The sequence below is a fragment of the Mesoplodon mirus genome, assembly GCF_964341445.2.
Source record: "Mesoplodon mirus genome assembly, chromosome: 1".
NCBI lineage: Eukaryota > Metazoa > Chordata > Mammalia > Artiodactyla > Ziphiidae > Mesoplodon > Mesoplodon mirus.
In genome coordinates, this window is record NC_138976.1 from 222541248 (window position 1) to 222567704 (window position 26457).

Below are 26457 nucleotides of genomic sequence, written 5' to 3' on the forward strand. Positions count from 1 at the left end.
TCTTTGAACTCCCATTCCCCCAATATTATTAGGCCACTGTTTTAGTTATGTGAGTAGTCAATGTTTTCATTACAGTTTTTACATGAATTATTATTATTTGCATGGACCCAAGTAATATACTATAGTTACTTTCTTTTCTTAAATAACTTTTTGTTTTTCCTAGAGTTAACAGTAGAATTGTCTTATTTCTTTATTTGCTTATTAGTTCTCTGAGTATCTGTAACGTTCAAGTGTGCCCATTCAGTGTTAAAGCCCCCTCTCAGTGGCCGACCCTATCAGATACTCTGTAAGTTCCTTTTTTAGGCTGGAGACATAAGTCCTGGAGGTCTAATCTTCCAGGTCCAGACTGGCCTGGCAGTTCTCTGTGCCTAGTTCACAGAGGTCTTCCTTAGGCCTCCTCTTCTCCGCTCTCTAGGATCGGATCCTTTGTTTTTGAGAAACCAAGTTAATCCTTTTTATTGGTTTATTCCTTTACTTTACTAAAACACATTCTCCAGCAGCTTTCTTTTTTTTTTTGCTGTACGCGGGCCTCTCACTGTTGTGGCCTCTCCCGTCGCGGAGCACAGGCTCTGGACACGCAGGCTCAGCGGCCATGGCTCACGGGCCCAGCCACTCCGCGGTATGTGGGATCTTCCCAGACCGGGGCACGAACCCGTGTCTCCTGCATCGGCAGGTGGACTCTCAACCACTGCGCCACCAGGGAAGCCCTCCAGCAGCTTTCTAAGAAAGGATTCATCATGGGAAGTAAGCCTTTTACATGCCCCAAAATGTCTCTATTCTAATACCTTCACACTTACAGAATTCTGTGAAATCATTTTCCCTCCTTTTTTTTTTTTTTTAACTCATTATTGACCAGGGGATTTTTGCAGAAATTAATGCCTGCGGCCGGAGATTTTTATTTCGGCCGATCAAAATTAATTCTGTTACTTCACTAACACTTTGTGGGTTATTACATTCAATAGTTACACCTGACACACCTGTAAAGTCTTCTAAATTTCATGAAATGTTGTCTTCAGTCCACTCTTCTGTAGAAGCAAAGGAGCATTCTCCAGCATCGTGAGTTTCATTTTCACTTTCCATATCAGAATCAATCACTAAGGTTTTTGTCTTTTTGTTGGTATAATATTCACATCGTCTGAATCATAACTATATTCTGAAGAACTGTCATTACTGCTATTTCTGATCCATGCTCGTTCCTGGGACTCTGGTGTGACTGAGCTGACCTTTCATCTGTATCCCCCTTTGCAGATAGTTTGTTTACAGTTTTCTTCATTTGCAAAGTCATTTACCAATCTTCCATCCATTTTCTGTCTTCCAAAAATTTATTGCTATCACTTATTCCCCCTCCTGTCTCCTCTGATGTTCTCTTTGTTCTTCTGGGTTTATGCTTTTTAAAAAAATTATTTCCTCTTATTTCAGTGTGATTTTGGAAGGAAAGGAAAGAAACACATATTTTAATTCTCCATGTTTAACCGGAAGTCCAGCACCAATTCCATCTATCATCATTCTTATGAAAGGATTATATCAGCCCATATGTCCCCTAAATTTATTACACGAGTAACCAGAAGTACTTTACTGAAATCCTATGTTCCGATATAGATGCAGACTAGGTAGAAATTGACTTGCATACATACTCTTTATGGATGGCTATAGAATATTAAAGAAAGACCTCATGAATCTTTAATATATAAATGTTACAGGGAAAATTACACGCAATTACAGAAGAAGAGCCCTAAGAGCAAATGGTGCACAAAGATTACAGCATTTAAGACTGTGACAGAAATCAATGAGAGAGATCGAAAACTCTATAGTTATATATTTCTTTGAAAACCAAGTTAAACAATGGAAAGCTCTGTAAGAATAACAGCACAAGATAAAAAAGCATTTTCACAATTCACAAGATACAGTACTGCTGGCCATTTAAATACTAACGCCAGGGTCGGGGTGAGAGGGAGCTGTATGAGTCCACCTTCATTCCTCTATCACATGTCAAGCGAAATCAAGATAAGAGCACATTAGCAGTGCAAAGCCATAGAAAGGAGAATGCCTGATGTCTCCTTGCTACATCCCAAGTAAAGAAATAAGGCAGCCAGCTGGGATGATACAGTGCAGAAAATTACTATGTCAAAGTAGATGAATTAGATGTATCCCTCAGTGTCCAGATAACAAATGGACTGTGTGTATCCCGGGTTAGGAATGGCGCCAGTTGGCCTGAGGACAAAATAGTCATATCCAGGGGTCGGCATACTTTTTCTGCAAAGAGCCATATAGTAGACAGTTTAGGTTTTGCAGCCCAGATGATGATCTATGTCACAACTTTTAAAAGTTTAAACAATTAAATATATTCCATTATTAAAGGAGGCTATAGTCTGGAGGTGAAGGCAAGCATCAGATAAATTGTCAGTATGATGCTGCTAGGAAGGCAAGAATACAGACTTCCAAAAAACATTTTTAAGTGAAGCGACTTGTATTTGAAGGTCAGGAAGACCTCTGTGAAGAATTGGCATTCAAGCTGAGACCTGAAGTTTAGCTAGAGGAAGAAAAACTGATGAAATTTCCAGGCAGAGGAAATTGCCTTTGCAAAGACAGAAAAGCAAGGTGGGGAGGGTGGCATGCAATGACACCACAGCAGTGGACCGGGGTTGGGTTGTTTGGCAAGGGCTTGGTCACCCAGCACACACATGTTCTGCTCCACTGAGGCTGTAAAAACAATGAGTTTCTGTTCTACCTTCCCTCGCTTGATGGGAAGGAAAATTAGTCTAAGGACCACATAGGTATGTGAGAGAAGCCAGCCCCAGATTGAAACTTCACTATGGGTAATCTCCATATAACTGATGGAGGAGTCATTTTCTCTATTCACAGGAGTTTTTTGAGAACCCTGCTTTTCGTCCTGATGGTTTGAAACTCTACCCTACCCTGGTGATTCGTGGAACTGGGCTTTATGAGCTGTGGAAATCGGGAAGATACAAGAGTTACTCTCCCAGTGACCTGATTGAATTGGTGGCCCGGATCCTTGCCCTCGTGCCTCCGTGGACTCGAGTGTACCGAGTGCAGAGGTAACGTGTTAATCTTTTATGCCAGAAATCATCAGTGACCAGTCTTATCTGTTAACAGTTTCTAATGAGAAGAGTCTTACTGCAAATTGATGGGTTTGAATTTTTTAAAATTAAAAATGGGACACCTAGAATGCTGTCTGTAGATAGAGAGGATGGAAATGATAGGACAGCACGTCCAAGCCTCTTTGCCAGTATCACGTTTATTTATATGTTCATCTCTCCATTCGCGAGCCAGGACATGGAGGATGATGGGAAGTGGGCATGGTGTTTGGTTCCAGGAGCTTGTGATCTACATCAGCGTTTCCTTTTTCAGATCTGCTCCAACCCAGATACTCTAGTGAGTGTGGGAGGAGGACGTGGAGCCATGTGTCTGTTATCCCTGTTCTAGAGCCTCTGAAGAAAAAAGAAAGAGTAGCAACAAGCATTCTTTACTGGCATTAATGTAAATGTGGAGAAAGAGTGACATATTCCTGATAGTGTGAAGGAAATCATCTTAAATACTTTTCTAGGAGAAACTGAGATCTCATTTACAGTCGTGGTCTTTTTTTTTTTTTTTTTTTTACATCTTTATTGGAGTATGATTGCTTTACAATGGTGTGTTAGTTTCTGCTTTATAACAAAGTGAATCAGTTATACATATACATACGTTCCCATATCTCTTCCCTCTTGCGTCTCCCTCCCTCCCCCCTCCCTATCCCACCCCTCCAGGCTGTCACAAAGCACTGAGCTGATCTCCCTGTGCTATGCGGCTGCTTCCCACTAGCTATCTACCTTACGTTTGGTAGTGTATATATGTCCATGCCTCTTTCTCGCTTTGTCACAGCTTACCCTTCCCCCTCCCCATATCCTCAAGTCCATTCTCTAGTAGGTCTGTGTCTTTATTCCTGTCTTACCCCCAGGTTCTTCATGACTTTTTTTTCTTAAATTCCATATATATGTGTTAGCATATGGTATTTGTCTTTCTCTTTCTGACTTACTTCACTCTGTATGACAGACTCTAGGTATATCCACCTCATTACAAATAGCTCAATTTCGTTTCTTTTTATGGCTGAGTAATATTCCATTGTATATATGTGCCACATCTTTATCCATTCATCCGATGATGGACACTTAGGTTGTTCCATCTCTGGGCTATTGTAAATAGAGCTGCAGTGAACATTTTGGTACATGACTCTTTTTGAATTATGGTTTTCTCAGGGTATATGCCCAGTAGTGGGATTGCTGGGTCATATGGTAGTTCTATTTGTAGTTTTTTAAGGAACCTCCATACTTTTCTCCATAGTGGTGGTACCAATTCACATTCCCACCAGCAGTGCAAGAGGGTTCCCTTTTCTCCACACCATCTCCAGCATTTATTGTTTCTAGATTTTTTGATGATGGCCATTCTGACTGGTGTGAGCTGATACCTCATTCTAGTTTTGATTTGCATTTCTCTAATGATTAATGATGTTGAGCATTCTTTCATGTGTTTGTTGGCAGTCTGTATATCTTCTTTGGAGAAATGTCTATTTAGGTCTTCTGCCCATTTTTGGATTGGGTTGTTGTTTTTTTGTTATTGAGCTGCATAAGCTGCTTATAAATTTTGGAGATTAATCCTTTGTCAGTTGCTTCATTGGCAAATATTTTCTCCCATTCTGAGGGTTGTCTTTTGGTCTTGTTTATGGTTTCCTTTGCTGTGCAAAAGCTTTGAAGTTTTATTAGGTCCCATTTGTTTATCTTTGTTTTTATTTCCATTTCTCTAGGAGGTGGGTCAAAAAGGATCTTGTTGTGATTTATGTCATAATGTTCTACCTATGTTTTCCTCTAAGAGTTTGATAGTTTCTGGCCTTACATTTAAGTCTTTAATCCATTTTGAGCTTATTTTTGTGTATGGTGTTAGGGAGTGATCTAATCTCATACTTTTACATGTCCCTGTCCAGTTTTCCCAGCACCACTTATTGAAGAGGCTGTCCTTTCCCCACTGTACATTCCTGCCTCCTTTATCAAAGATAAGGTGACCATATGTGCGTGGGTTTATCTCTGGGCTTTCTATCTTGTTCCATTGGTCTATCTTTCTGTTTTTGTGCCAGTACCATACTGTCTTGATTACTGTAGCTTTGTAGTATAGTCTGAAGTCAGGGAGCCTGATTCCTCCAGCTCCGTTTTTCGTTCTCAAGATTGCTTTGGCTCTTGGGGGTCTTTTGTGTTTCCATACAAATTGTAAAATTTTTTGTTCTAGTTCTGTGAAAAATGCCAGGGGTAACTTAATAGGGATTGCATTGAATCTGTAGATTGCTTTGGGTAGTAGAGTCATTTTCACAATGTTGATTCTTCCAATCCAAGAACATGGTATATCTCTCCATCTGTTTGTATCATCTTTAATTTCTTTCATCAGTGTCTTATAATTTTCTGCATACAGGTCTTTTGTCTCCTTAGGTAGGTTTATTCCTAGATATTTTATTCTTTTTGTTGCAATGGTAAATGGGAGTCTTTTCTTGATTTCACTTTCAGATTTTTCATCATTAGTGTACAGGAATGCCAGAGATTTCTGTGCATTAAATTTGTATCCTGCTACTTTACCAAATTCATTGATTAGCTCTAGTAGTTTTCTGGTAGCATCTTTAGGATTCTCTATGTATAGTATCATGTCATCTGCAAACAGTGACAGCTTTACTTCTTTTCCAATTTGGATTCCTTTTATTTCCTTTTCTTTGATTGCTGTGGCTAAAACTTCCAAAACTATGTTGAATAAGAGTGGTGAGAGTGGGCAACCTTGTCTTGTTCCTGATCTTAGTGGAAATGGTTTCAGTTTTTCACCATTGAGGACAATTTTGGCTGTGGGTTTGTCATATATGGCCTTTATTATGTTGAGGAAAGTTCCCTCTATGCCTACTTTCTGCAGGGTTTTTATCATAAATGGGTGTTGAATTTTGTCGAAAGCTTTCTCTGCATCGATTGAGATGATCATATGGTTTTTCTCCTTCAATTTGTTAATATGGTGTATCACATTGATTGATTTGCATATATTGAAGCATCCTTGCATTCCTGGAATAAACCCCACTTGATCATGGTGTATGATCCTTTTAATGTGCTGTTGGATTCTGTTTGCTAGTATTTTGTTGAGGATTTTTGCATCTATGTTCATCAGTGATACTGGCCTGTAGTTTTCTTTCTTTGTGACATCCTTGTCTGGTTTTGGTATCAAGGTGATGGTGGCCTCGTAGAATGAGTTTGGGAGTGTTCCTCCCTCTGCTATATTTGGAAGAGTTTGAGAAGGATAGGTGTTAGCTCTTCTAAATGTTTGATAGAATTCGCCTGTGAAGCCATCTGGTCCTTGGCTTTTGTTTGTTGGAAGATTTTTTATCACAGTTTCAATTTCAGTGCTTGTGATTGGTCTGTTCGTATTTTCTGTTTCTTCCTGATTCAGTCTTGGCAGGTTGTGCATTTCTAAGAATTTGTCCATTTCTTCCAGGTTGTCCATTTTATTGGCATAGAGTTGCTTGAAGTAATCTCTCATGATCTTTTGTATTTCTGCAGTGTCAGTTGTTACTTCTCCTTTTTCTTTTCTAATTCTGTTGATTTGAGTCTTCTCCCTTTTTTTCTTGATGAGTCTGGCTAATGGTTTATCAATTTTGTTTATCTTCTCAAAGAACCAGCTTTTAGTTTTATTGATCTTTGCTATCATTTCCTTCATTTCTTTTTCATTTATTTCTGATCTGATTTTTATGATTTCTTTCCTTCTGCTAACTTTGGAGTTTTTTTGTTCTTCTTTCTCTAATTGCTTTAGGTGCAAGGTTAGGTTGTTTATTCAAGATGTTTCCTGTTTCTTAAGATAGGATTGTAATGCTATAAATTTCCCTCTTAGAACTGCTTTTGCTGCATCCCATAGGTTTTGGGTCGTCGTGTCTCCAGTGTCATTTGTTTCTAGGTATTTTTTTATTTCCTCTTTGATTTCTTCAGTGATCACTTCGTTATTAAGTAGTGTATTGTTTAACCTCCACGTGTTTGTATTTTTTACGGATCTTTTCCTGTAATTGATATCTAGTCTCATAGTGTTGTGGTCGGAAAAGATACTTGATACAATTTCAATTTTCTTAAATTTACCAAGGCTTGACTTGTGACCCAAGATATGATCTATCCTGGAGAATGTTCCATGAGCACTTGAGAAAAATGTGTATTCTGTTGTTTTTGGATGGAATGTCCTATAAATATCAACTAAGTCCATCTTGTTTAATGTATCATTTAAAGCTTGTGTTTCCTAATTTATTTTCATTTTGGATGATCTGTCCATTGGTGAAAGTGGGGTGTTAAAGTCCCCTACTATGAATGTGTTACTGTGGATTTCCCCTTTTATGGCTGTTAGTATTTGCCTTATGTATTGAGGTGCTCCTATGTTTGGTGCATAAATATTTACAATTGTTATGTCTTCTTGGATCAGTCCCTTGATCATTATGTAGTGTTTTTCTTTGTCTCTTCTAACAGTCTTTATTTTAAAGTCTATTTTGTCTGATATGAGAATTGCTACTCCAGCTTTCTTTTGGTTTCCATTTGCCTGGAATATCTTTTTCCATCCCCTTACTTTCAGTCTGTATGTGTCTCTAGGTCTGAAGTGGGTCTCTTGTAGACAGCATATATATGGGTCTTGTTTTTGTATCCATTCAGCCAATCTGTGTCTTTTGGTGGGAGCATTTAGTCCATTTACGTTTAAGGTAATTATCGATATGTATGTTCCTATTCCCATTTTCTTAATTGTTTTGGGTTCGTTATTGTAGGTCTTTTCCTTCTCTTGTGTTCCTTGCCTAGAGAAGTTCCTTTAGCATTTGTTGTAAAGCTGGTTTGGTGGTGCTGAACTCTTTCAGCTTTTGCTTGTCTGTAAAGGTTTTGATTTCTCCATCAAATCTAAATGATATCCTTGCTGGGTATAGTAATCTTGGTTGCAGGTTTTTCTCCTTCATCACTTTAAATATATCCTGCCAGTCCCTTCTGGCTTGCAGTGTTTCTGCTGAAAGATCAGCTGTTAACCTTATGGGGATTCCCTTGTGCGTTATCTGTTGTTTTTCCCTTGCTGCTTTTAATATGTTTTCTTTGTATTTAATTTTTGACAGTTTGATTAATATGTGTCTTGGCGTATTTCTCCTTGGATTTATCCTGTATGGGACTCTCTGTGCCTCCTGGACTTGATTAACTATTTCCTTTCCCATATTAGGGAAGTTTTCAACTATAATCTCTTCAAATATTTTCTCAGTCCCTTTCTTTTTCTCTTCTTCTTCTGGAAACCCTATAATTTGAATGTTGGTGCATTTAATGTTGTCCCAGAGGTCTCTGAGACTGTCCTCATTTCATTCTTTTTTCTTTATTCTGCTCTGCAGTAATTATTTCCACTATTTTATCTTCCACATCACTTATCCGTTCTTCTGCCTCAGTTATTCTGCTATTGATCCCTTCTAGAGTATTTTTAATTTCATTTATTGTGTTGTTCATCATTGCTTGATTCATCTTTAGTTCTTCTAGGTCCTTGTTAAATGTTTCTTGCATTTTGTCTATTCTATTTCCAAGATTTTGGGTCATCTTTACTATCATTATTCTGCATTCTTTTTCAGGTAGACTGCCTATTTCCTCTTCATTTGTTAGGTCTGGTGGGTTTTTATCTTGCTCCTTCATCTGCTGTGTGTTTTTCTGTCTTCTCATTTTGCTTATCTTACTGTGTTTGGGGTCTCCTTTTTGCAGGCTGCAGGTTCGTAGTTCCCGTTGTTTTTGGTGTCTGTTCCCAATGGCTAAGGTTGGTTCAGTGGGTTCTGTAGCCTTCCTGGTGGAGGGGACTAGTGCCTGTGTTCTGGTGGATGTGGCTGGATCTTGTCTTTCTGGTGGGCAGGTCCACGTCTGGTGGTGTGTTTTGGGGTGTCTGTGGACTTACTATGATTTTCTGCAGCCTCTCTGCTAATGGGTGGGGTTGTGTTCCTGTCTTGCTAGTTGTTTGGCATAGGGTGTCCAGCATTGTAGCTTGCTGGTCGTTGAGTGAAGCTGGGTGGTGGTGTTGAAATGGAGACCTCTGGGAGATTTTCACCGTTTGATATTATGTGGAGCTGGGAGGTCTCTTGTGGACCAGTGTCCTGAAGTTGGCTCTCCCACCTCAGAGGCACAGCACTGACTCCTGGCTGCAGCACCGAGAGCCTTTCATCCACACGGCAGCTCTGATGTGGCATGGTGCTCAGACCTCAGATGGGGTGGAGAACCCAGGCAGTGACTCCAGAGAAAGAAGTTTCTGCCCTTTTTTTTTTTTTTTAATAGAAGCATAACACTGAAGAAAAAATTTAGAAGCTGTAAAGTTACCTATTTACCTACAATCCTGACAAAGCCATTCCTGTACTTCCTGGTCGTTAAGGCACATTTCCACCACCCTGCCAAAAACTGCCTGGATTCCAGTATTACCAGTAGAAGGCCAAATGGGGATCGATAAGTGCATGTCCAGTCAGCTGCTGTGACTAGTATTCCACTGAGCATAACGACTGTGCTACTAATAACATAAAGCAGAACTATCAAGTAATGAAAATTATCAAGGATATAAAATAATGGATTTCCTTAAAGGTCAAAGGATATTTACACCACATTTCTGGCACAGTGTATTTATTTCTCAAATTTTTTAAATTATTGGCCCAACTTAGGGACCTAAATTGCTTAATGATCTCTGTTTTTTAAAATACAGGTAAAAATACTAAGGATATAGTGACTAGAAAATCAGCCATCAAAATCATTTGCATTATCCTTCCTCTTCTCTTCCACCTTTCTGCAACAATTCAGTCCAAAAGACATTAGGAGGTACTGAGCAACGCAGGCATCCACACGAGGGACATAGGGAGCCGCAGGGCCCAGAGCACGGGGAGAAGGGTGTTCTCGGGGAGGAGGTGGTGGTGTGGCTCAGGCTGCTGCAGCCCAGATGTGTGAGGAAGGCGTTCTCACTGAGGGCTGACCTGGCACCAGATGTCAGAGCTCAGCAGGGCGAGGAGGATGTGTCTGAGGGGTGTGGAGATGAGGATAGCAACAAAGGGTCAGTAACTTGCAAGGGGTGGATCTAGTAAGTAGATAATATTAAGGATAATGGGAGCTGGGTTTTCTGTTATCTGAAAAGGGAATGACAAATATGAAAAGGAGAAAATTAGAATGTACCCCATGGTGTTTGGGAATAGGAGATACTGGTGTGAACTTGTGGTTTTCAACATATTGGTAGAGATAGAAATAATTGTAAATGTAACAGATGATAAATACAATGGTGTGTGCACATGTCCTTTTCACAGTCTGTTTAATGGCCACGATTTTTGCAGTTTTGTGCTGTTTGTTGGTGATTTCACTGTTTAAAATGGCCTCTAAGCATAGTACTGAAGTGTTGTGTGTAGTGTTCCTGAGTGCAGGAAGGCTATGCTGTGCCTTACGGAGAAAAGGCATGTGTTAGATTAGCTTCATTCAGACATGAGCTATGAGCCATAAGTTTCATGATAATGAATCATCTGCCTGTTTATTGAGAGAGAGAGAGACACCTTAAACAGAAGTACACATAAAACAAGGTCATGTGTTGATCAGCTGATGGAAATGCTGTGACCAGAGGCTCACAGGAAGCTGGGATGGAGTCTAGGATTAGACAAGAGTAAAGTGCCAATGTTAGTTTCCTGCTTTTGATGGTTGTATTACTGTTACGCAAGAGAATATCCTTGTTGTAGGAAATACTTAGAGTATTCTGGGGGTATTGGGACATCTTGTTGCCAATTTACTTTCAAATATTATGCTTCAGGAATATAGTTATTTGTACCACACTTGGGAATTTTTCTGTGACGTCAAGATTCTTTAAAAAACTTAATACAATAGAAACAAAGATGCAATAAGTAATACTAATAACAACAAAAGAAAATAGCATTTGCATTTAACTCACTGGGGCAACCAGAGGACAGTGAAGACACTACTTCCCAGTAGCAGAGCAAGTCAACGGATATCACAGAATAGATAGAAATTTCACAGCCATATAGACACCATAGTTTTCCTACCAAGAGTAACAAGGCATAGATCACACGGGCAATCAGATGAAGAATTTGAATTCTCCCCATTCATTTTTAGCTTTAAATTTCTTACTGCTGTAACCAGCAAGTCAAAAGCAACAAAGACATTGCTATAACATTAAAAGCTTAATTTTATAGGCTTTATGAAATACCACTATGGGACATTATCCTGGCTTACCACCAACTGAAAAAATAAGGACTTCGAGAAAACAGGAGCAGCAAATATAATCTCTATAGGAAAACTGTAAAGGGGTCATGACAGGAAGAATTAAGAATATGTATATTATACAACCAAAAGGGTGTACAAGGAGAAAGGCATGATATTATGGAGAACGGACATGAGGCTGATTAAAGACACCTCCCCATTCCCAGTTCTCCTGTCATGACCCCATTGCAGCTCTCTGGAGAGCTGTCCTTGTTCACATAGTACACTTAACACTTAATAACAATTTGGTAGCTGTGTTCTGGTAAAACAGCTTCATATCTCTGCATAAAAACTTTATGCTCCATTTACTGATGTTTTTAAAGTTATATTCAAATATAGCTAGAACTTGGTATATCTAGACTTCTAGAAAGAAACTTGTATTGAGGGCTCGATGGTAAAATGTTGAAAAAGAAGTGCTAAGGAAAGTGTTAATGGGTAACTCAAGGTTTACATACAGATGTGTACAAGAGAAGGCTGAGTGTTTAGACAGTGTTCAGGGGCTGAGAAACCTTTTGAGTTGGGAAAAGAGAATCGCAGTGTTTCTTCTAGCTTGTTTTAAACTTTTAGAACGATTCTGAAAATGTAGAAAACTGATAGTGGTCTAGAAGTGCAGTTAAGTACCCTCACTCTTAATTTGGAAGCAGTTGGTTATGTCTTACTGGAAAGAAGCCATTGGCAAAGGAAAAAGCCTCCTCTTAGGGTGTTTAGTCCAGGTGATTTTAATAATTATAGTTTATTTTTGTTTTAAATCATAGTAAAGGAAAATCATGTGTGTCTTTTTGTTCTGTGCCTTTAGAAAATCTGGCTTTCTCTATGTTGGTTCACCTAGTGACAGCTTCTACTAATTACAAGCAACTTGCTTAGTGTTGACTAGCTAATCTAAACTTATACATGGAGGAGAAGATTTTAGGAATTATTTTCTAGACAGGTATCAGAAGGAAGGAACAAAGGAAGGAAAGTGGGAGGGAAGATATTTCAAGCAAAAACACAATGTTTTACACTTGTCTTTTTTTTTAAAAAACACTATAATTTACTATTAGATTACCTGATATTTTTTTAATTGGCCATTTTCCCCACCCCCCTTTTTTCTTAATTAATTTACACTTTAAATTTTATGACAGTTGAGTCAATACCATTTTACCGGGTGTTTTTATGAAGTAGCATCCCAATAGATGATTCTGTATTGCAGCCCTGAAGGGTGCAGTCAGTGATTAAATGTTAAATTCTGTCCAGGCACATGATGGAGCCACATTAAACTGCTGGTGCCCACAGGCTGTTTAACAGCTGTCTGCCTTGATGTGATTTTTTTAAATCACTGTGAAGCATTAGAATAGAATACCAATTTGCAGCCAAAAGATGCTTCTGAAGTGTGAGAAACTTCAGACCAAAAAAGCTCTAGACAGCATTTTGAAAGGCTTTTGATGAGCAAATTGCAAATATTAGTGCCTCTAAGCTTGAAATGTTACCTGTGAAATAGAAAAGTGAATATTCTTGAATGTAATATCTCTTCAAGCCAAGAAAGTGAAACAAATTGAAAAATCTAAAAATAATTTTAAGTCCTACCCAGATGGATGTAGCAGGTACACATGGTTAGTAATCTTACCTGGGTTTTGAACTCCTAGGAGTCTGTAACAGTGTCTATTTATATATTCCAAATTACTTAGTATACTACTTTGCACATAGAAGATGCTCAACATATATAGAACTCTCTCTCTTCATTTTTAGTGAAAAAAACTTGATCACTGAAAGTGGAGATTGCCACATTTCTACTCCCTAATGAGGAAAACTCCTGTCTGGTACACTCCAGGCATTTCACTGCCAAAGACCATTAAAGCCATATTGCATTTTGTAGTGACAGACATAAATTTAAGGACATTTATGAACTGTCAGCATCATTATAAAGCCCCGTGTTACCAGGTCCACACTGACTTGTGCCTTGGGGTAGTCAGTGCCAGCTTCAGGGACATGTGACCTGTGTAGTCTCATAGGTCTTTAACTTGGCCTAATGCTCTGCTCTCACTGTCTTGAAATCATTAATAATTTCCCAGAAGAGGCCCCCTGTTCTTCTTTTGCACTAGGCACCACAAATTATTAGCTAGCCCTGCTGGTAATTCTGTCTTTCTGTCATATAGTTCTGCTTAACAACACAATATGATAAAACCTAGACCTTAGAGAGTTTACTTGTATTGATAATTTTAGTGTCTTTTAAAAGTACCGGTTCACAAGAGATCACTGAGGAAATCAGAAATACCTAGAAACAAATCACAATGAAAACACGAGGACCCAAAACCTATGGGATGCAGCAAAAGCAGTTCTAAGAGGGAAGTTTATAGCAATACAGTCCTACCTCAAAAAACAAGAAACATCTCAAACAACCTAACCTTACACTTAAAGCAATTAGAGAAAGAACAACAAAAAAAACCCAAAGTTAGCAGAGGGAGAGAAATCATTAAGATAAGATCAGAAATAAGTGAAAAAGAAATGAAGGAAATGATAGCAAAGATCAATAAAACTAAAAGCTGGTTCTTTGAGAAGATAAACAAAATTGACAAACCATTAGCCAGACTCAAGAAAAAAAGAGAGAAGACTCAAATCAATAGAATTAGAAATGAAAAGGGAAAAGTAACAACTGACACTGCAGAAATACAAAAGATCATGAGAGATTATTACAAGCAACTATATGCCAATAAAATGGACAACCTGGAAGAAATGGACAAATTCTTGGAAAAGCACAACCTTCCGAGACTGAACCAGGAGGAAAATATAAACAGACCGATCACAAGCACTGAAATTGAGACTGTGATTAAAAATCTTCCAACAAACAAAAGCCCAGGACCAGATGGCTTCACAGGTAAATTCTTTCAAACATTTAGAGAAGAGCTAACATCTATCCTTCTCAAACTCTTCCAAAATATAGCAGAGAGAGGAACACTCTGAAACTCATTCTACGAGGCCACCATCACCCTGATACCAAAACCAGACAAAGATGTCACAAAGAAAGAAAACTACAGACCAATATCACTGATGAACATAGATGCAAAAATCCTCAACAAAATACTAGCAAACAGAATCCAACAGGACATTGAAAGGATCATACACCATGATCAAGTGGGGTTTATCCCAGGAATGCAAGGATTCTTCAATATATGCAAATCAATCAATGTGATAAACCATATTAACAAACTGAAGGAGAAAAACCATATGATCATCTCAACAGATGCAGAAAAACCTTTTGACAAAATTCAACACCAATTTATGATAAAAACCCTCCAGAAAGTAGGCATAGAAGGAACTTACCTCAACATAATAAAGGCCGTATATTACAAACCCACAGCCAACATAGTTCTCAGTGGTGAAAAACTGAAACCATTTCCTCTAAGATCAGGAACAAGACAAGGTTGTCTACTCTTACCACTATTGTTCAACATAGTTTTGGAAGTTTTAGCCACAGCAATCAAGAAAAAGAAATAAAAGGAATCCAAATTGGAAAAGAAGTAAAGCTGTCACTGTTTGCAGATGACATGATACTATGCATAGAGAACCCTAAAGATGCTCCAGAAAACTACTAGAGCTAATCAATGAATTTGGTAAAGTAGCAGGATACAAAATTAATGCACAGAAATCTCTTGCATTCCTGTACACTAATGATAAAAAATCTGAAAGAGAAATTAAGAAAACACTCCCGTTTACCATTGCAACAAAAAGAATAAAATACCTAGTAATAAACCCACCTAAGGAGACAAAAGACCTGTATGCAGAAAACTATAAGACACTGATGAAAGAAATTAAAGATGATACAAACAGATGGAGAAATATACCATGTTCTTGGATTGGAAGAATCAACATTGTGAAAATGACTCTACTACCCAAAGCAATCTACAGATTCAGTGCAATCCCTGTCAAGCTACCAATGGCATTTTTCACAGAACTAGAACAAAAAATTTTACAATTTGTATGGAAACGCAAAAGACCCTGAATAGCCAAAGGAATCTTGAGAAAGAAAAACGGAGCTGGAGGAATCAGGCTACCTGACTTCAGACTATACTACAAATCTACAGTAAGCAAGACAGTATGGTACTGGCACAAAAACAAGAAATATAGATCCATGGAACAGGATAGAAAGCCCAGAGATAAACCCACGCACATATGGTCACTGTGTCTGTGACAAAGGAGGCAAGAATATACAATGGAGAAAAGACAGCCTGTTCAATAAGTGGTGCTGGGAAAACTGGACAGCTACATGTAAAAGAATGAAATTAGAACACTCCCTAACACCATACACAAAAATAAACTCAAAATGGATTAAAGACCTACATGTAAGGCCAGACACTGTAAAACTCTTAGAGGAAAACATAGGCAGAACATTATGACATAAATCACAGCAAGATCCTTTTTGACCCACCTCCTAGAGAAATGGAAATAAAAACAAAGATAAACAAATGGGACCTAATGACACTTAAAAGCTTTTGCACAGCAAAGGAAACCATAAACAAGATGAAAAGACGACCCTCAGAATGGAAGAAAATATTTGCAAATGAAGCAACTGACAGAGGATTCTTCTCCAAAATATACAAGCAGCTCAATATCAAAAAACCAAACAACCCAATCCAAAAATGGGCAGAAGACCTAAACAGACATTTCTCCAAAAAAGATATACAGATTGCCAACAAACATATGAAAGGATGCTCAACATCACTAACCATTAGAGAAATGCAAATCAAAACTAGAATGAGGTATCAGCTCACACCAGTCAGAGTGGCCATCATCAAAAAATCTAGAAACAATAAATGCTGGAGAGGGTGTGGAGAAAAGGGAACCCTCTTGCACTGTTGGTGGGAATGTGAATTGGTATAGCCACTATGGAGAACAGTATGGACGTTCCTTAAAAAACTAAAGATAGAACTACCATACGACCCAGCAATCCCACTACTGGGCATATACCCAGAGAAACCCATAATTCAGAAAAGAGTCATGTACCACAACGTTCATTGCAGCTCTATTTACACTTAGGAAGCAACCTAAGTGTCCACTGACAGATGAATGAATAAAGAAGATGTGGCACACATATACAGTGGAATATTACACAGCCATAAAAAGAAGTGAAAGTGAGTTATTTGTAATGAGGTGGATGGACAGAGTGAAGTAAGTCAGAAAGAGAAAAATTAATACTGTATGCTAACACATATATATGGAGTCTAAAAAAAATGATTCTGAAGAACCTAGGGGCAGGACAGGAATAAAGACGCAGACGTAGAGAATGGACTTGCGGACATGGGGAGGGGGAAGGGTAAGCTGGAACGAAGTGAGAGTGGCATGGACTTACATGTACTACCAAATGTAAAATAGGCAGCTAGTGGGAAACAGCCGCATAGCACAGGGAGATCAGCTTGGTGCTTTGTGACCACCTAGAGGGGTGGGATAGGGAGGGTGGGAGGGAGACGCAAGAGGGAGGAGATACGGAGATATATGTATATTTATCACTGATTCACTTTGTTATAAAGCAGAAACTAACACACCATTGTAAAGCAATTATACTCCAGTAAAGATGTTTAAAAAAAAAAAAGGACTGGTTCATTATTAAAAATACTTGTAGAGCCCATCTTCCTTTCCCTTCATCTCCCCTTCCCATCACCTCCGCAGGCAGTGCCACAGAGGTGTTGACCACAGCATGCCTGGCATCTGAAGACATGGAGAGTAAGAGTAGTGAGTGCAGAGGTGGCAACGAGAGTAGTTGGGAGATTGGTTATATTGAGCAAATAAGTTGTTTGGTTTAGCAAACAAATAAGTATACTAAAGATAAGAGAGCCAGATTTCTCACTGTCCAAAGGGATTTCCAGACATTGAAGGTTAGGAGGCTGAAAAGAACACTGAGGCACTGGATTAGAGTTGTAATTACCAGCATGATTTCACAGCTTCTTAAATTTATATGTAGAAACGGTTATAATGTTTATATATATGAATATATGAATATAAATATATATACACATATGTATAGACATACATAAGTTTCTTAATTGTGTACAGTGAAAGGGTCTAGAGGCAATGATACCTCAATAGTAATGAGTACAGTGAGTGCTCAGATCTTGATTTCTAAATACCACCCTCCACTAAAAGGAATCAGGGATGCTTGGATAAATGGCCAGTTCTAGGACTGGGGCAGCAAACATATAAGATCAACCTGGAACATCATGTTGTTCCAGAAAGTAAAGAAATCTTCAAAGAATGGTGGGAACATGTCAAAAGGACCCCAAAGCCAGCCTAAATGCATGCCCACTGACCAAATCTAATGTAAGCAACAAAATAAATACTGTTAATACCAGATTACAGCTCACTGAATAAAATAGAAATCTCTGTATGCGTTTATAAATAAATGAATCAATAGAGAAGGGAACATTCTTCCTTAATATACAAGTTCAACTAATAAATGCAGAAGGGATGGTAGAAATAGATAATCACCACTGATGTCTGTTACAGGGACAGTGATACAGAAGGAGTCATCGGTGGATGCTAGACTGGTAGTTGGAGGGTTGGTGAGGAACAGGTTGTTGGCATGATGCAGTGTACCTGTTGCAGCTCTCATACTGTAGCAAGTGTCCTTTCACGGTCCGTTTAATAACACATTTTTCACACTTTTATGCTTTTTGTTGATTTTGCTGTTTAAAATAGCCCCCACATGTAGTGCCGAGGTGCCATCTCTCTAGTGTTCCTGAGTACGAGAAGGCTGTGATGTGTCTTACAAAGAAAATGAATATGTTAGATAAGCTTCGTTGCAGCATGAATTATAGTGCTATTAGCCACAAGTGCAATGTCACCGAATCAATTCTGCGTTAAATAAAGTGTTTTTAGCTGGAAACACACATAAAACAAGGTTACGTGTTGATCAGTTGGAGAAAATGGACTAAAGGCTCACAGGAACCTAACCCTGCATTTTCCGTAGGAGCAGTGCTTCCGTGTTTGCTAATTCAGTGTTCATGGCACATTATAGGACTTCACTGCCATGAATAACAAGAATCAAATGTATCTCACGTGATGGGTACTGCCGAAACCGATAAGTGTCGTTTCAGGGGGGCTCCAAGGAGCCCGGTCTTTTATGTCTCAGCACAGAAAGAATTCAGCGAGAGTCAAAGTGATAGATAAGCAGTGATTTATTAGAATAGGATGCTTGTGAAGCTTCCAAGCGGCTGGGCAAGAAGAAGGTGCCGCGCCCTGAGAACTTAGTCGGCTACAGTTTTGTAATCAAAGGAAAAGTGGGGAGGGTGAAAAGACCACCTTCTGCCTCATTCTTGAGTAGACATCACACTTCCATCATCAGCTCCTCCTCCATATTGGGCAGGGGAGTTTTCTTGTCCCTACATGGTCAAGCTAGGACTGTCATGGCACTATGGAAAAATTATTTCAGGTCTTTCACTTTGAAATGTCACCTTTCCATAAAGTACTGTTTTTTATGTGTGCAGAGAGCATGTCCTAGGGATCATTAACTTACTGAGTTCACTGGGCAGGATGTGGGTCTCATGTCACCATTGTTTTGATTGTTTTGGGGCTTGTCTCATGCATGGGTTTTGTTGCTAAGCAGGCCTGCTTGGCTTTGTGGTTAAGCAAACCTGCTTTCTTGAATGACCATTAACTTACAGGGGTCTCCCATACTTTTTTCTTTACTTACAATCCCCTAGTGGGATTAACTATTTAAGTGCCTGATTTGTCCCTTTACTTTGTCCCTATCGCAAACAGTGGTTGCCATTGGTTTTATCAGATTAATTTCATATGACGTATAACAGTGTTCAAAATTTTACTCTGTTGTGAAACTATACATATGTATTTGTGAGTGATTTATAAAATATTTCAGGGTTAAAAGGGACATTTGGAAGACTAACTTTGACTTATATAATATGAAATAGTAAAATATTTAAAACAGTTGTTTGTACATTTCTTGCTAAAATAAACTATACTTTTTAGTTCACTAGCCTTCTTTCGGTTTCATCTGCTTACTAATTTAAGATGAATTTGATTTTAAGAAATTATAGTTCCAAAGATAGAAAGTTTATTTTACTAGAAAGTATAAGTAAACCATATCTATTAACTAATCACTCTAAAATATGTTTTTTATGTTGCCCTCACTTTGAACTCCCTGGTATGTCTTTCTCTTAAAGAATTTTGGCTTATCAGTGCTTTATAGTTGCTTCCAGAGCCTGACAGATTTATTGCGTATAGTTTTTAATGCTAAACAATTGGCTTTTGATACTTTTTTGAGTGATTGGGGAATATCTTATTAGAATTAAATAGATGAATTAGCTAATTGTATTTACTTAACATTTGGAGGGATAAGTGAAAAGAGAAGGAAAAGACTCAAGCTGATTCAAAAGCAAAAATGAGAAGAAAAGATAAATGACGTATTCTTCAAGTCTTCTAATCAACCAAATATTAGACAAAAGAAATTGGGGATTTGTCTTTAAACTGGAGATGTGCTGAGCATTCTTACTTTAGGGTTTTTTTTTAAAACTGTCTTGTCTTTAGATACTGATTTTTGTCTAGAAGGGATAGTGAGGGCTACTAAAATGAAACTCATAATTTCAACTTTTGATTGACGTTTCCTTGATGCCGGGCACTTTACACTATTTTAATGCCAGGAAATAAATTTTATCTACTCTCATCTTTAGGCAAGTTCTTATTCTTCGAATGCAGAGTCACTTCTAATTTAGATTTTTAGGAAATGGGAAAAAATTTATTCTTTGAGACCAGTTGTCTAAGCCAGGCTCCTGCGCTTCCTGGTTACTTGTCATTCAGCAACTGTATGGGAAAGTGTTTGTAAGCTATAAATCAGTGTGTTAATAATAATTTTTATTTCTCCTCTTAAATTGGACTTTGTAAAAACTTTGTAAAAAACAGTTTTATTTCTTGTTTTGTTTAGTACAGATGTCTGTCTCTTCAGCCAAAAATCATTACTAATGGTTATTGGGCATTTGTTTTGTACTTTGTAATCTTATAAAGTGTTTTCATCAGATGTTTCTTAGAAAAACCCTGAGTGATAGGTGAAAATCATAATTTCATAGACGGGAAAACTGGGAGGTAGAAAAGCGGTCACCCTTGCTTTCGGGTCAGAATATTCAACCTCTGCTTTCCTGTTCGGTTTTGAGGTGGGGAAGGGGTGGTTTTGTTCTTTTTGTTTTTTTAAATATCCCTGCCTTTTACTGCTGTAGGGAGTGACTTATATTTTGTTTTTTTAAATATCCCTGCCTTTTACTGCTGTAGGGAGTGACTTATATTTTGCAACATCTGATGTTTTTCTCCTACAGAGACATTCCAATGCCCTTAGTCAGCTCAGGAGTAGAACATGGTAACTTGAGAGAGCTGGCATTTGCGAGAATGAAAGACCTTGGAATACAGGTAAGAGTCTGACCATAACTGTTGAGATCAAAGTAGTCTGAGACACGAAAACCTGTGATACTATCACATTACAAACTTACAGGTTTGGTCAAAAAGCTTTCATGTATTGAAGCCATTCTTACTGTATAACACATTGAAATTGAAGCTAGTGGTTGCAAAGTCTGCATCCTATCCCCCACACCCCTCTGCTTTCTTCTAAAAGAGCGTAGGTTTGTCAATTTAATGGTTGTTCTTTCTGCCTTCTCAGATTGCCAACTATGTGTTCAACTCCTTTTTTAAAAAAACTTTTTTTTTTTTTTTGAAGTATTGGGTGTTCGATTCTTGACTAGTGGTTAGAGAAGAATACAACATTTGAAGATACAAGGCTTACATACTGAAATAATTAGCAATGTTATTGCCCAGATATACCAGTCTCCCTCGCCCCGCCCCACCCCCATGTCTATTCACTCACTCATTTATTTCACAAATATTTACTAAGCACCTCCTTTCTGCTTTCCCTGAAAGAGCCCAGGAATCTGCAATTTGACAGTCTCTGTAGATGATTCTGAAATCACGATGAGGTTTGAAACTCAGTGCCCTAGGAGCTATTTCTCAGAACTGCTAAAGAGAAAAGGCCAGGAGGGTGTCTAGGCCTGAGCACTGATTCCTGGCCTCTGCCTTCAAAGATTCTCGTTCACTCCATTTGGGATGGAGCTGTGGGAGGTTCTCACACACAGTGCAAACATGGACCCCACTTCGAAAGACGTCGTTGAGAGGACTGCATATCATGTTTGTGGACCTACCCAAAACATTTTGTTCTCTGTCAATATATTATGGAGAAAATTTTTCAGAAAATTGTCCATAGGAGAGTTTGTGAACATTATGGCTTATTCTACCCTCCCCCACACAAAAAAATTTCAGTTCTAGAAAAACAGCAAATGTATGTACAGTAATGAATAGCCCCAAACAAGAGCATGTGGCTGCTCAGCCTCCCAGTCCCTACCTGTCCTCGTCGTCCAGCTCCTCCTCCTGAGAATACCGCTGCCGAGTGACCCACCCGGCCTGCTCAGCCTGCTGACCTCATCAACCAGGCACTGTTTTTAACCCTGTACCCTTCTTAACCCGTGATAGCCTCTCGTAAGGTAAACTGGGATTGAGTCTAAAGACTGGAATTCAGTCACACCGAAAGACATCCAGTTCACATAGGCAGTGTCTTTACTAGAAAATAAGCACACACCCATCTCTGCCTTTAAAAGCATTCCCCTCCCCTCCAAAAAATAGAAAGCATGCAAGTGTTCATTAAAAGCATGTAATATGGGTTCCCGGGGCATGGAAATAGCTTAGTTCTTATAGAACTGAATAATGAGCTCTTATTTTTCTCATGGCATTCCATCCATATATATCCTAAATATACCATTAGTAGTATAGCTGCATGACATCATCAGATTTCCTATGGCGATCTTTTCTCACTGATGGGAAATGTTAGAATCCTGGAAATAATTTTTACAGGTCTATAGGGGAAAATATACCATAGGGCATATAATAGTTACTGTAATTATAAATGCCAGGCTGTGTAGCCTGCACACTGGGTTGTGGAATAGAAGCAAGAGTTACATCACATAGCTTGGCCGTGCAGACCAGGCACTGCTTCCGTATCATCCACAGGCAGCTTTGTGCTTCCCAGGGACACTCAAAGAGCCAATCTGCGACCGTGGTTCAGATTGTATAATAAATAAGTCGAGGTTCTTTCTTTGCATTCTTCTTCCTTCCCCTCCTTCCTCCCTCCCATCCTTTCTTCCACAGAGCCCTTCTCTGCAAAAAACAGCAGTCTTAGCTCCCCTCTTTCTGACATTCCTAAAATGATACAAATATGGTGATGCTAAAAATGTTAACTGCCATAAAATGGTGAAGGTTTTAAAAAATTAGGAATTCAGTTTTTACTCTTCGGTAGACATAGTTTTGGATTGCACTTTCAGATACAGTTATATCCTCTGGATTTTCAGATTTCAGGATGTATGTTCTTTACTTTCAATATTATATATTGATCTCCTTTGGATTCTAAACTTATTTTAAAAGCAATACTGTACCAACTTCATGTATTTCTAGTTTGTTTTTCCCTATCAGGTTTATTAAAGATGGCTTCATTTTTAATTTATTTCTTTTATCTCAATGTAAATTATGTCCAAACTTGATTTTGAGCCCAGGATTTGGTGGAGAAGTTTCAATAAAAATTGAATTAGTTACCAGTTTTATACTTTTCCCCCCTTCCCACTTTTTTTTTCTTTCTTTCTTTCCTTTCTTTTTTTTTTTTTTTTTTGGCAGTGTCGAGATGTGAGAACCAGAGAGGTTGGCATCCAAGAAATTCATCACAAAGTGCGTCCATACCAGGTTAGTTTCTTCATTTTATAGAGAGATTGGGTCCTGTTCATTAATCTTTGTCAAGCCTGGGCCTACACCTACTTACCAGTAGGACCAAACCCTAGAAGTTAATGAGTAAACTAAGAGCAAAGAGCAATTCAGAATGAAGTCAAGCCAGGAAAGCCAGATATGAGGGTGGCTCAACTCTAGAAGAGCCAGGTTAGGAAAACCAAGTTTGAACTTTGTTGTAGATCAGTACTGTCCAGTAGAACTTTCCGTAGTGTTGGAAATGTTCTATAATCTGTGCCATCTAATAGGATATCAGCTACCAGTCACAATGTGGCTAGTGCAAAGAAGAACTTAGTTTTTAATTTTATTTAATTTCAAGTAATTCAAATGTAAATAGCCAAATGTGACTAGTGGCTACCTTCAGGTAAAGCTGAGTGTCATGTGCTTATCTCTGTGTGCAACTGTTAAATTATTGCCTGTTTGTGGTAATCAAGCGAATAGATCAGCCATATGAACAGGGGTTCCATACAACGTGTTTGTGATGAATTAACTTCTCTCCTAGAATGACATCGTGTTAGCTATTTGCCAGATTTTCTGTGGGGGTTAGCTGTCGTGTGGGAGCCTATTTGAGAAAGGCTAGAGTAGACCTGCATTGATATTTCTGTTCTCAAAGTGAATTGTTTATTTGATTGACATTTTTCACATTTTGGATCTTTTGAGGAAGAACGTAGACCCAAGCATAGTTAGTCATTTTGTCAAATTCTTGTGCAAGCCAGTTATTCAGCAAACATTAAGTTGAGGAGGAATGTCACTATTAGTCTGTTTATTCACCTCACTGTGGGTCCAGTGTGCCCATTTTCAGAGTGTATCTGGGTGTGACCATGCCCACATATGTAGCTTTCTCTGCATGCATATTGCTTATATTTACGCAAAGTACAAGGGACACTTGAGCAGGAAGCAAGAGTCAAAAGCCCATGTAGATTGCTAACACAAAAGCTTCCCCATCCCCAAAAGCCCCTCTCTGGTGACTGGATTTTCTTTAACATGTGAATCTCATAACTAGGCATACTATTTTAAAGGTCCTGTGGGATACTTTTTAAAAAAATTCCATCAAGGAATAAGTAACCAATAACACATTTTTTCACCTAAAAGCAGGTTTTAGTGGAGGAGGTAAGGACTAGAAAAGAAAAACATTGAGTACCTGACAGTTCTGGGGCCTCAGGGTGCTCCCGAGAGCTGCACACATGACATAATGTATAATTTTACCTTAGAGACTCTTCATGGAGGATCCGATATAAATACATGGAAGCATTTACTGAGCCAAACTCTGTAAGAATCACAAGGTTAATGAGGTTCAGATATTTATGAGATTGTAAAACTGGTTTCCTTTTTTATAGTCCACGAACAAGTCATGAACTCTCGTTAATCAGTGCTATCGAGAGGAGACAAGGAAAAAGAAACATAATTTATGGTTATTTATTCTTTATCCCTAATAGTGGATATTAGTCTAAATAAACATATAATTATAGAAACGCACTTTGTTCTCTAATTTTAAAAAAAAGTTTTTGCATGGCTTTTTATGAAACAGGTTGAATTGGTAAGAAGAGATTATGTTGCAAATGGTGGCTGGGAGACGTTCTTATCCTATGAAGACCCCGATCAGGACATTTTGATTGGCCTCCTGAGATTACGGAAGTGCTCAGAGGAGACATTCCGTTTCGAATTGGTCGGCGGGGTGTCCATAGTCCGAGAGCTGCACGTGTATGGAAGTGTCGTCCCCGTCAGCAGTCGGGACCCCACTAAATTTCAGCATCAGGTATCCTGTATTCCATTTCTCTTTGACTGTGATTAAGAAATTGCTCAAAGGAGGAAAAGAGAAAAAGAATGGGGTGAGGGTGGGAGCAGAGGAAAAGGAGAGGGGAAATTCGGGAAGTGTAGAAACAGGAACCAGTACAATACTACAGTTGTTCAGAGATGTTTTCTCTTTAAATTGCTCCCCTTTGGGTGTGAGGGAGGGGGAGGGAGAGACAAATTGAGGCTCAGTCAAGTGGGATATAATAATAGACTGAACCATATGAAATTGCTATTTTTGAAAGTCAGAAATGGTCTAATACTGGCAATTTCGTATGATTCAACTATTTTGGGATCGAAGGAGATAATTTGAAAGAAAGCACTTATGAAATGTTAAAGCACTTCGTAAAGACAAGCAAGCTATGTGATATATATAGTGGAACACTATTCCACTCCCCCCAAACAACCTAAATAAATAACTCACTTTTTTAAATTTCAGGAGAATAGGTTAAAACTGCTAATGGTGGATGTAGCATAAACCCCCATATTGGTGATTTAAGAATATTGCCTGGTTTCAAAAAGCTTTTTAGAAATTGAAGGGGTGACTAATAATACAAGGGTAGATGCCCCAGACTTTCATCACCTGGAGATTGCCTAGCACTTGTTTAAAAAAAGACAAGTCGAGAGGCAATTACACGCTTGCTGTGACTAGATTACATCATCCACAAAATACCTTTTGATGGCTTTTGTTGCAGAGTTATTCCTAGTCTGCTACAGTGTGCTTCTGGTATAATTGAATAGTGAACCTTTTCCTTACACCCGTAAAGGGTTTTTTGTCACTCTTATTTTAAAAGAGTTTAGCAGCTACGAAATAGTACCCTTCTTGTTTTATGGACCCCTCTTAATGACTTCTTCCCTTCTTAATTCCCTAACCCCTCCATTGCCTCTTACAGGGATTTGGCATGCTACTGATGGAGGAAGCAGAAAGAATAGCTAGAGAAGAACATGGATCTGGGAAAATAGCTGTTATATCAGGTAACTGGGGGAGGGCAAAGTTCATGATTCGTTCACATTTTTAACTTGGTACCACAGTGAAACGTACCTCAGGCCTCTCTTGCCCCTATATATGATTATTATGTTCAAAATTGGGCAGAGCCAAATAGGGAAAGACTGGTGCTCAAGCACAAAGAAAATTCCTTTAAGCAGTTTGGCGGAATAGAGCTTGCAGAAGCTCTCCATCTCTTGAGTGGCAAGGCCGGTAATCTATATCCTGTCTTCCTCGTGGTCTGTCACACTGGTCTCTTGTGCTTTTTGCCCAGTTACGCTGTCTGGGAAAAATGAAATTTGATGATACGGATCTAAGAAAATCATAAGTCAGTGTGGAGATTTGTCAGTATCGTTCTAGAAATTAAAATAGAACCTAGCTGCCAGTACAAGATGTTTAAAAGCAGAGTTCCTTGCTCCTTAAAAATTGTTTTCAGTGACTTTGTTCCTGGGGAACAGATTTGCCCTGTTCGGAAGCTTTCCCCTTACCTTGCCTAGGACATCAGGTAAGTGGAGGAAGTGGGTATGTAAAGGGAGGCCTGCTGTAAGTGGAGCAAGAAATAACGCATATGCACCCTTTCACTCATACTCTAGAGTGTCATATCCTCAC

The 26457-nt window shown here is 38.7% G+C and overlaps 1 protein-coding gene across 1 annotated transcript in view; it reads left to right on the plus strand.

Moving 5' to 3' along the window:
* The window catches only part of ELP3 (elongator acetyltransferase complex subunit 3), a 109529-nt gene that overhangs the window by 54820 nt on the left and 28252 nt on the right, over positions 1-26457 (plus strand). Inside the window, exons 10-14 of the mRNA XM_082637065.1 lie at positions 2863-3056; positions 20576-20666; positions 22968-23033; positions 24601-24828; positions 25757-25838. Coding sequence (XP_082493191.1) covers positions 2863-3056; positions 20576-20666; positions 22968-23033; positions 24601-24828; positions 25757-25838 — 661 coding nt within the window. The remainder of the gene's footprint in view (positions 1-2862; positions 3057-20575; positions 20667-22967; positions 23034-24600; positions 24829-25756; positions 25839-26457) is intronic.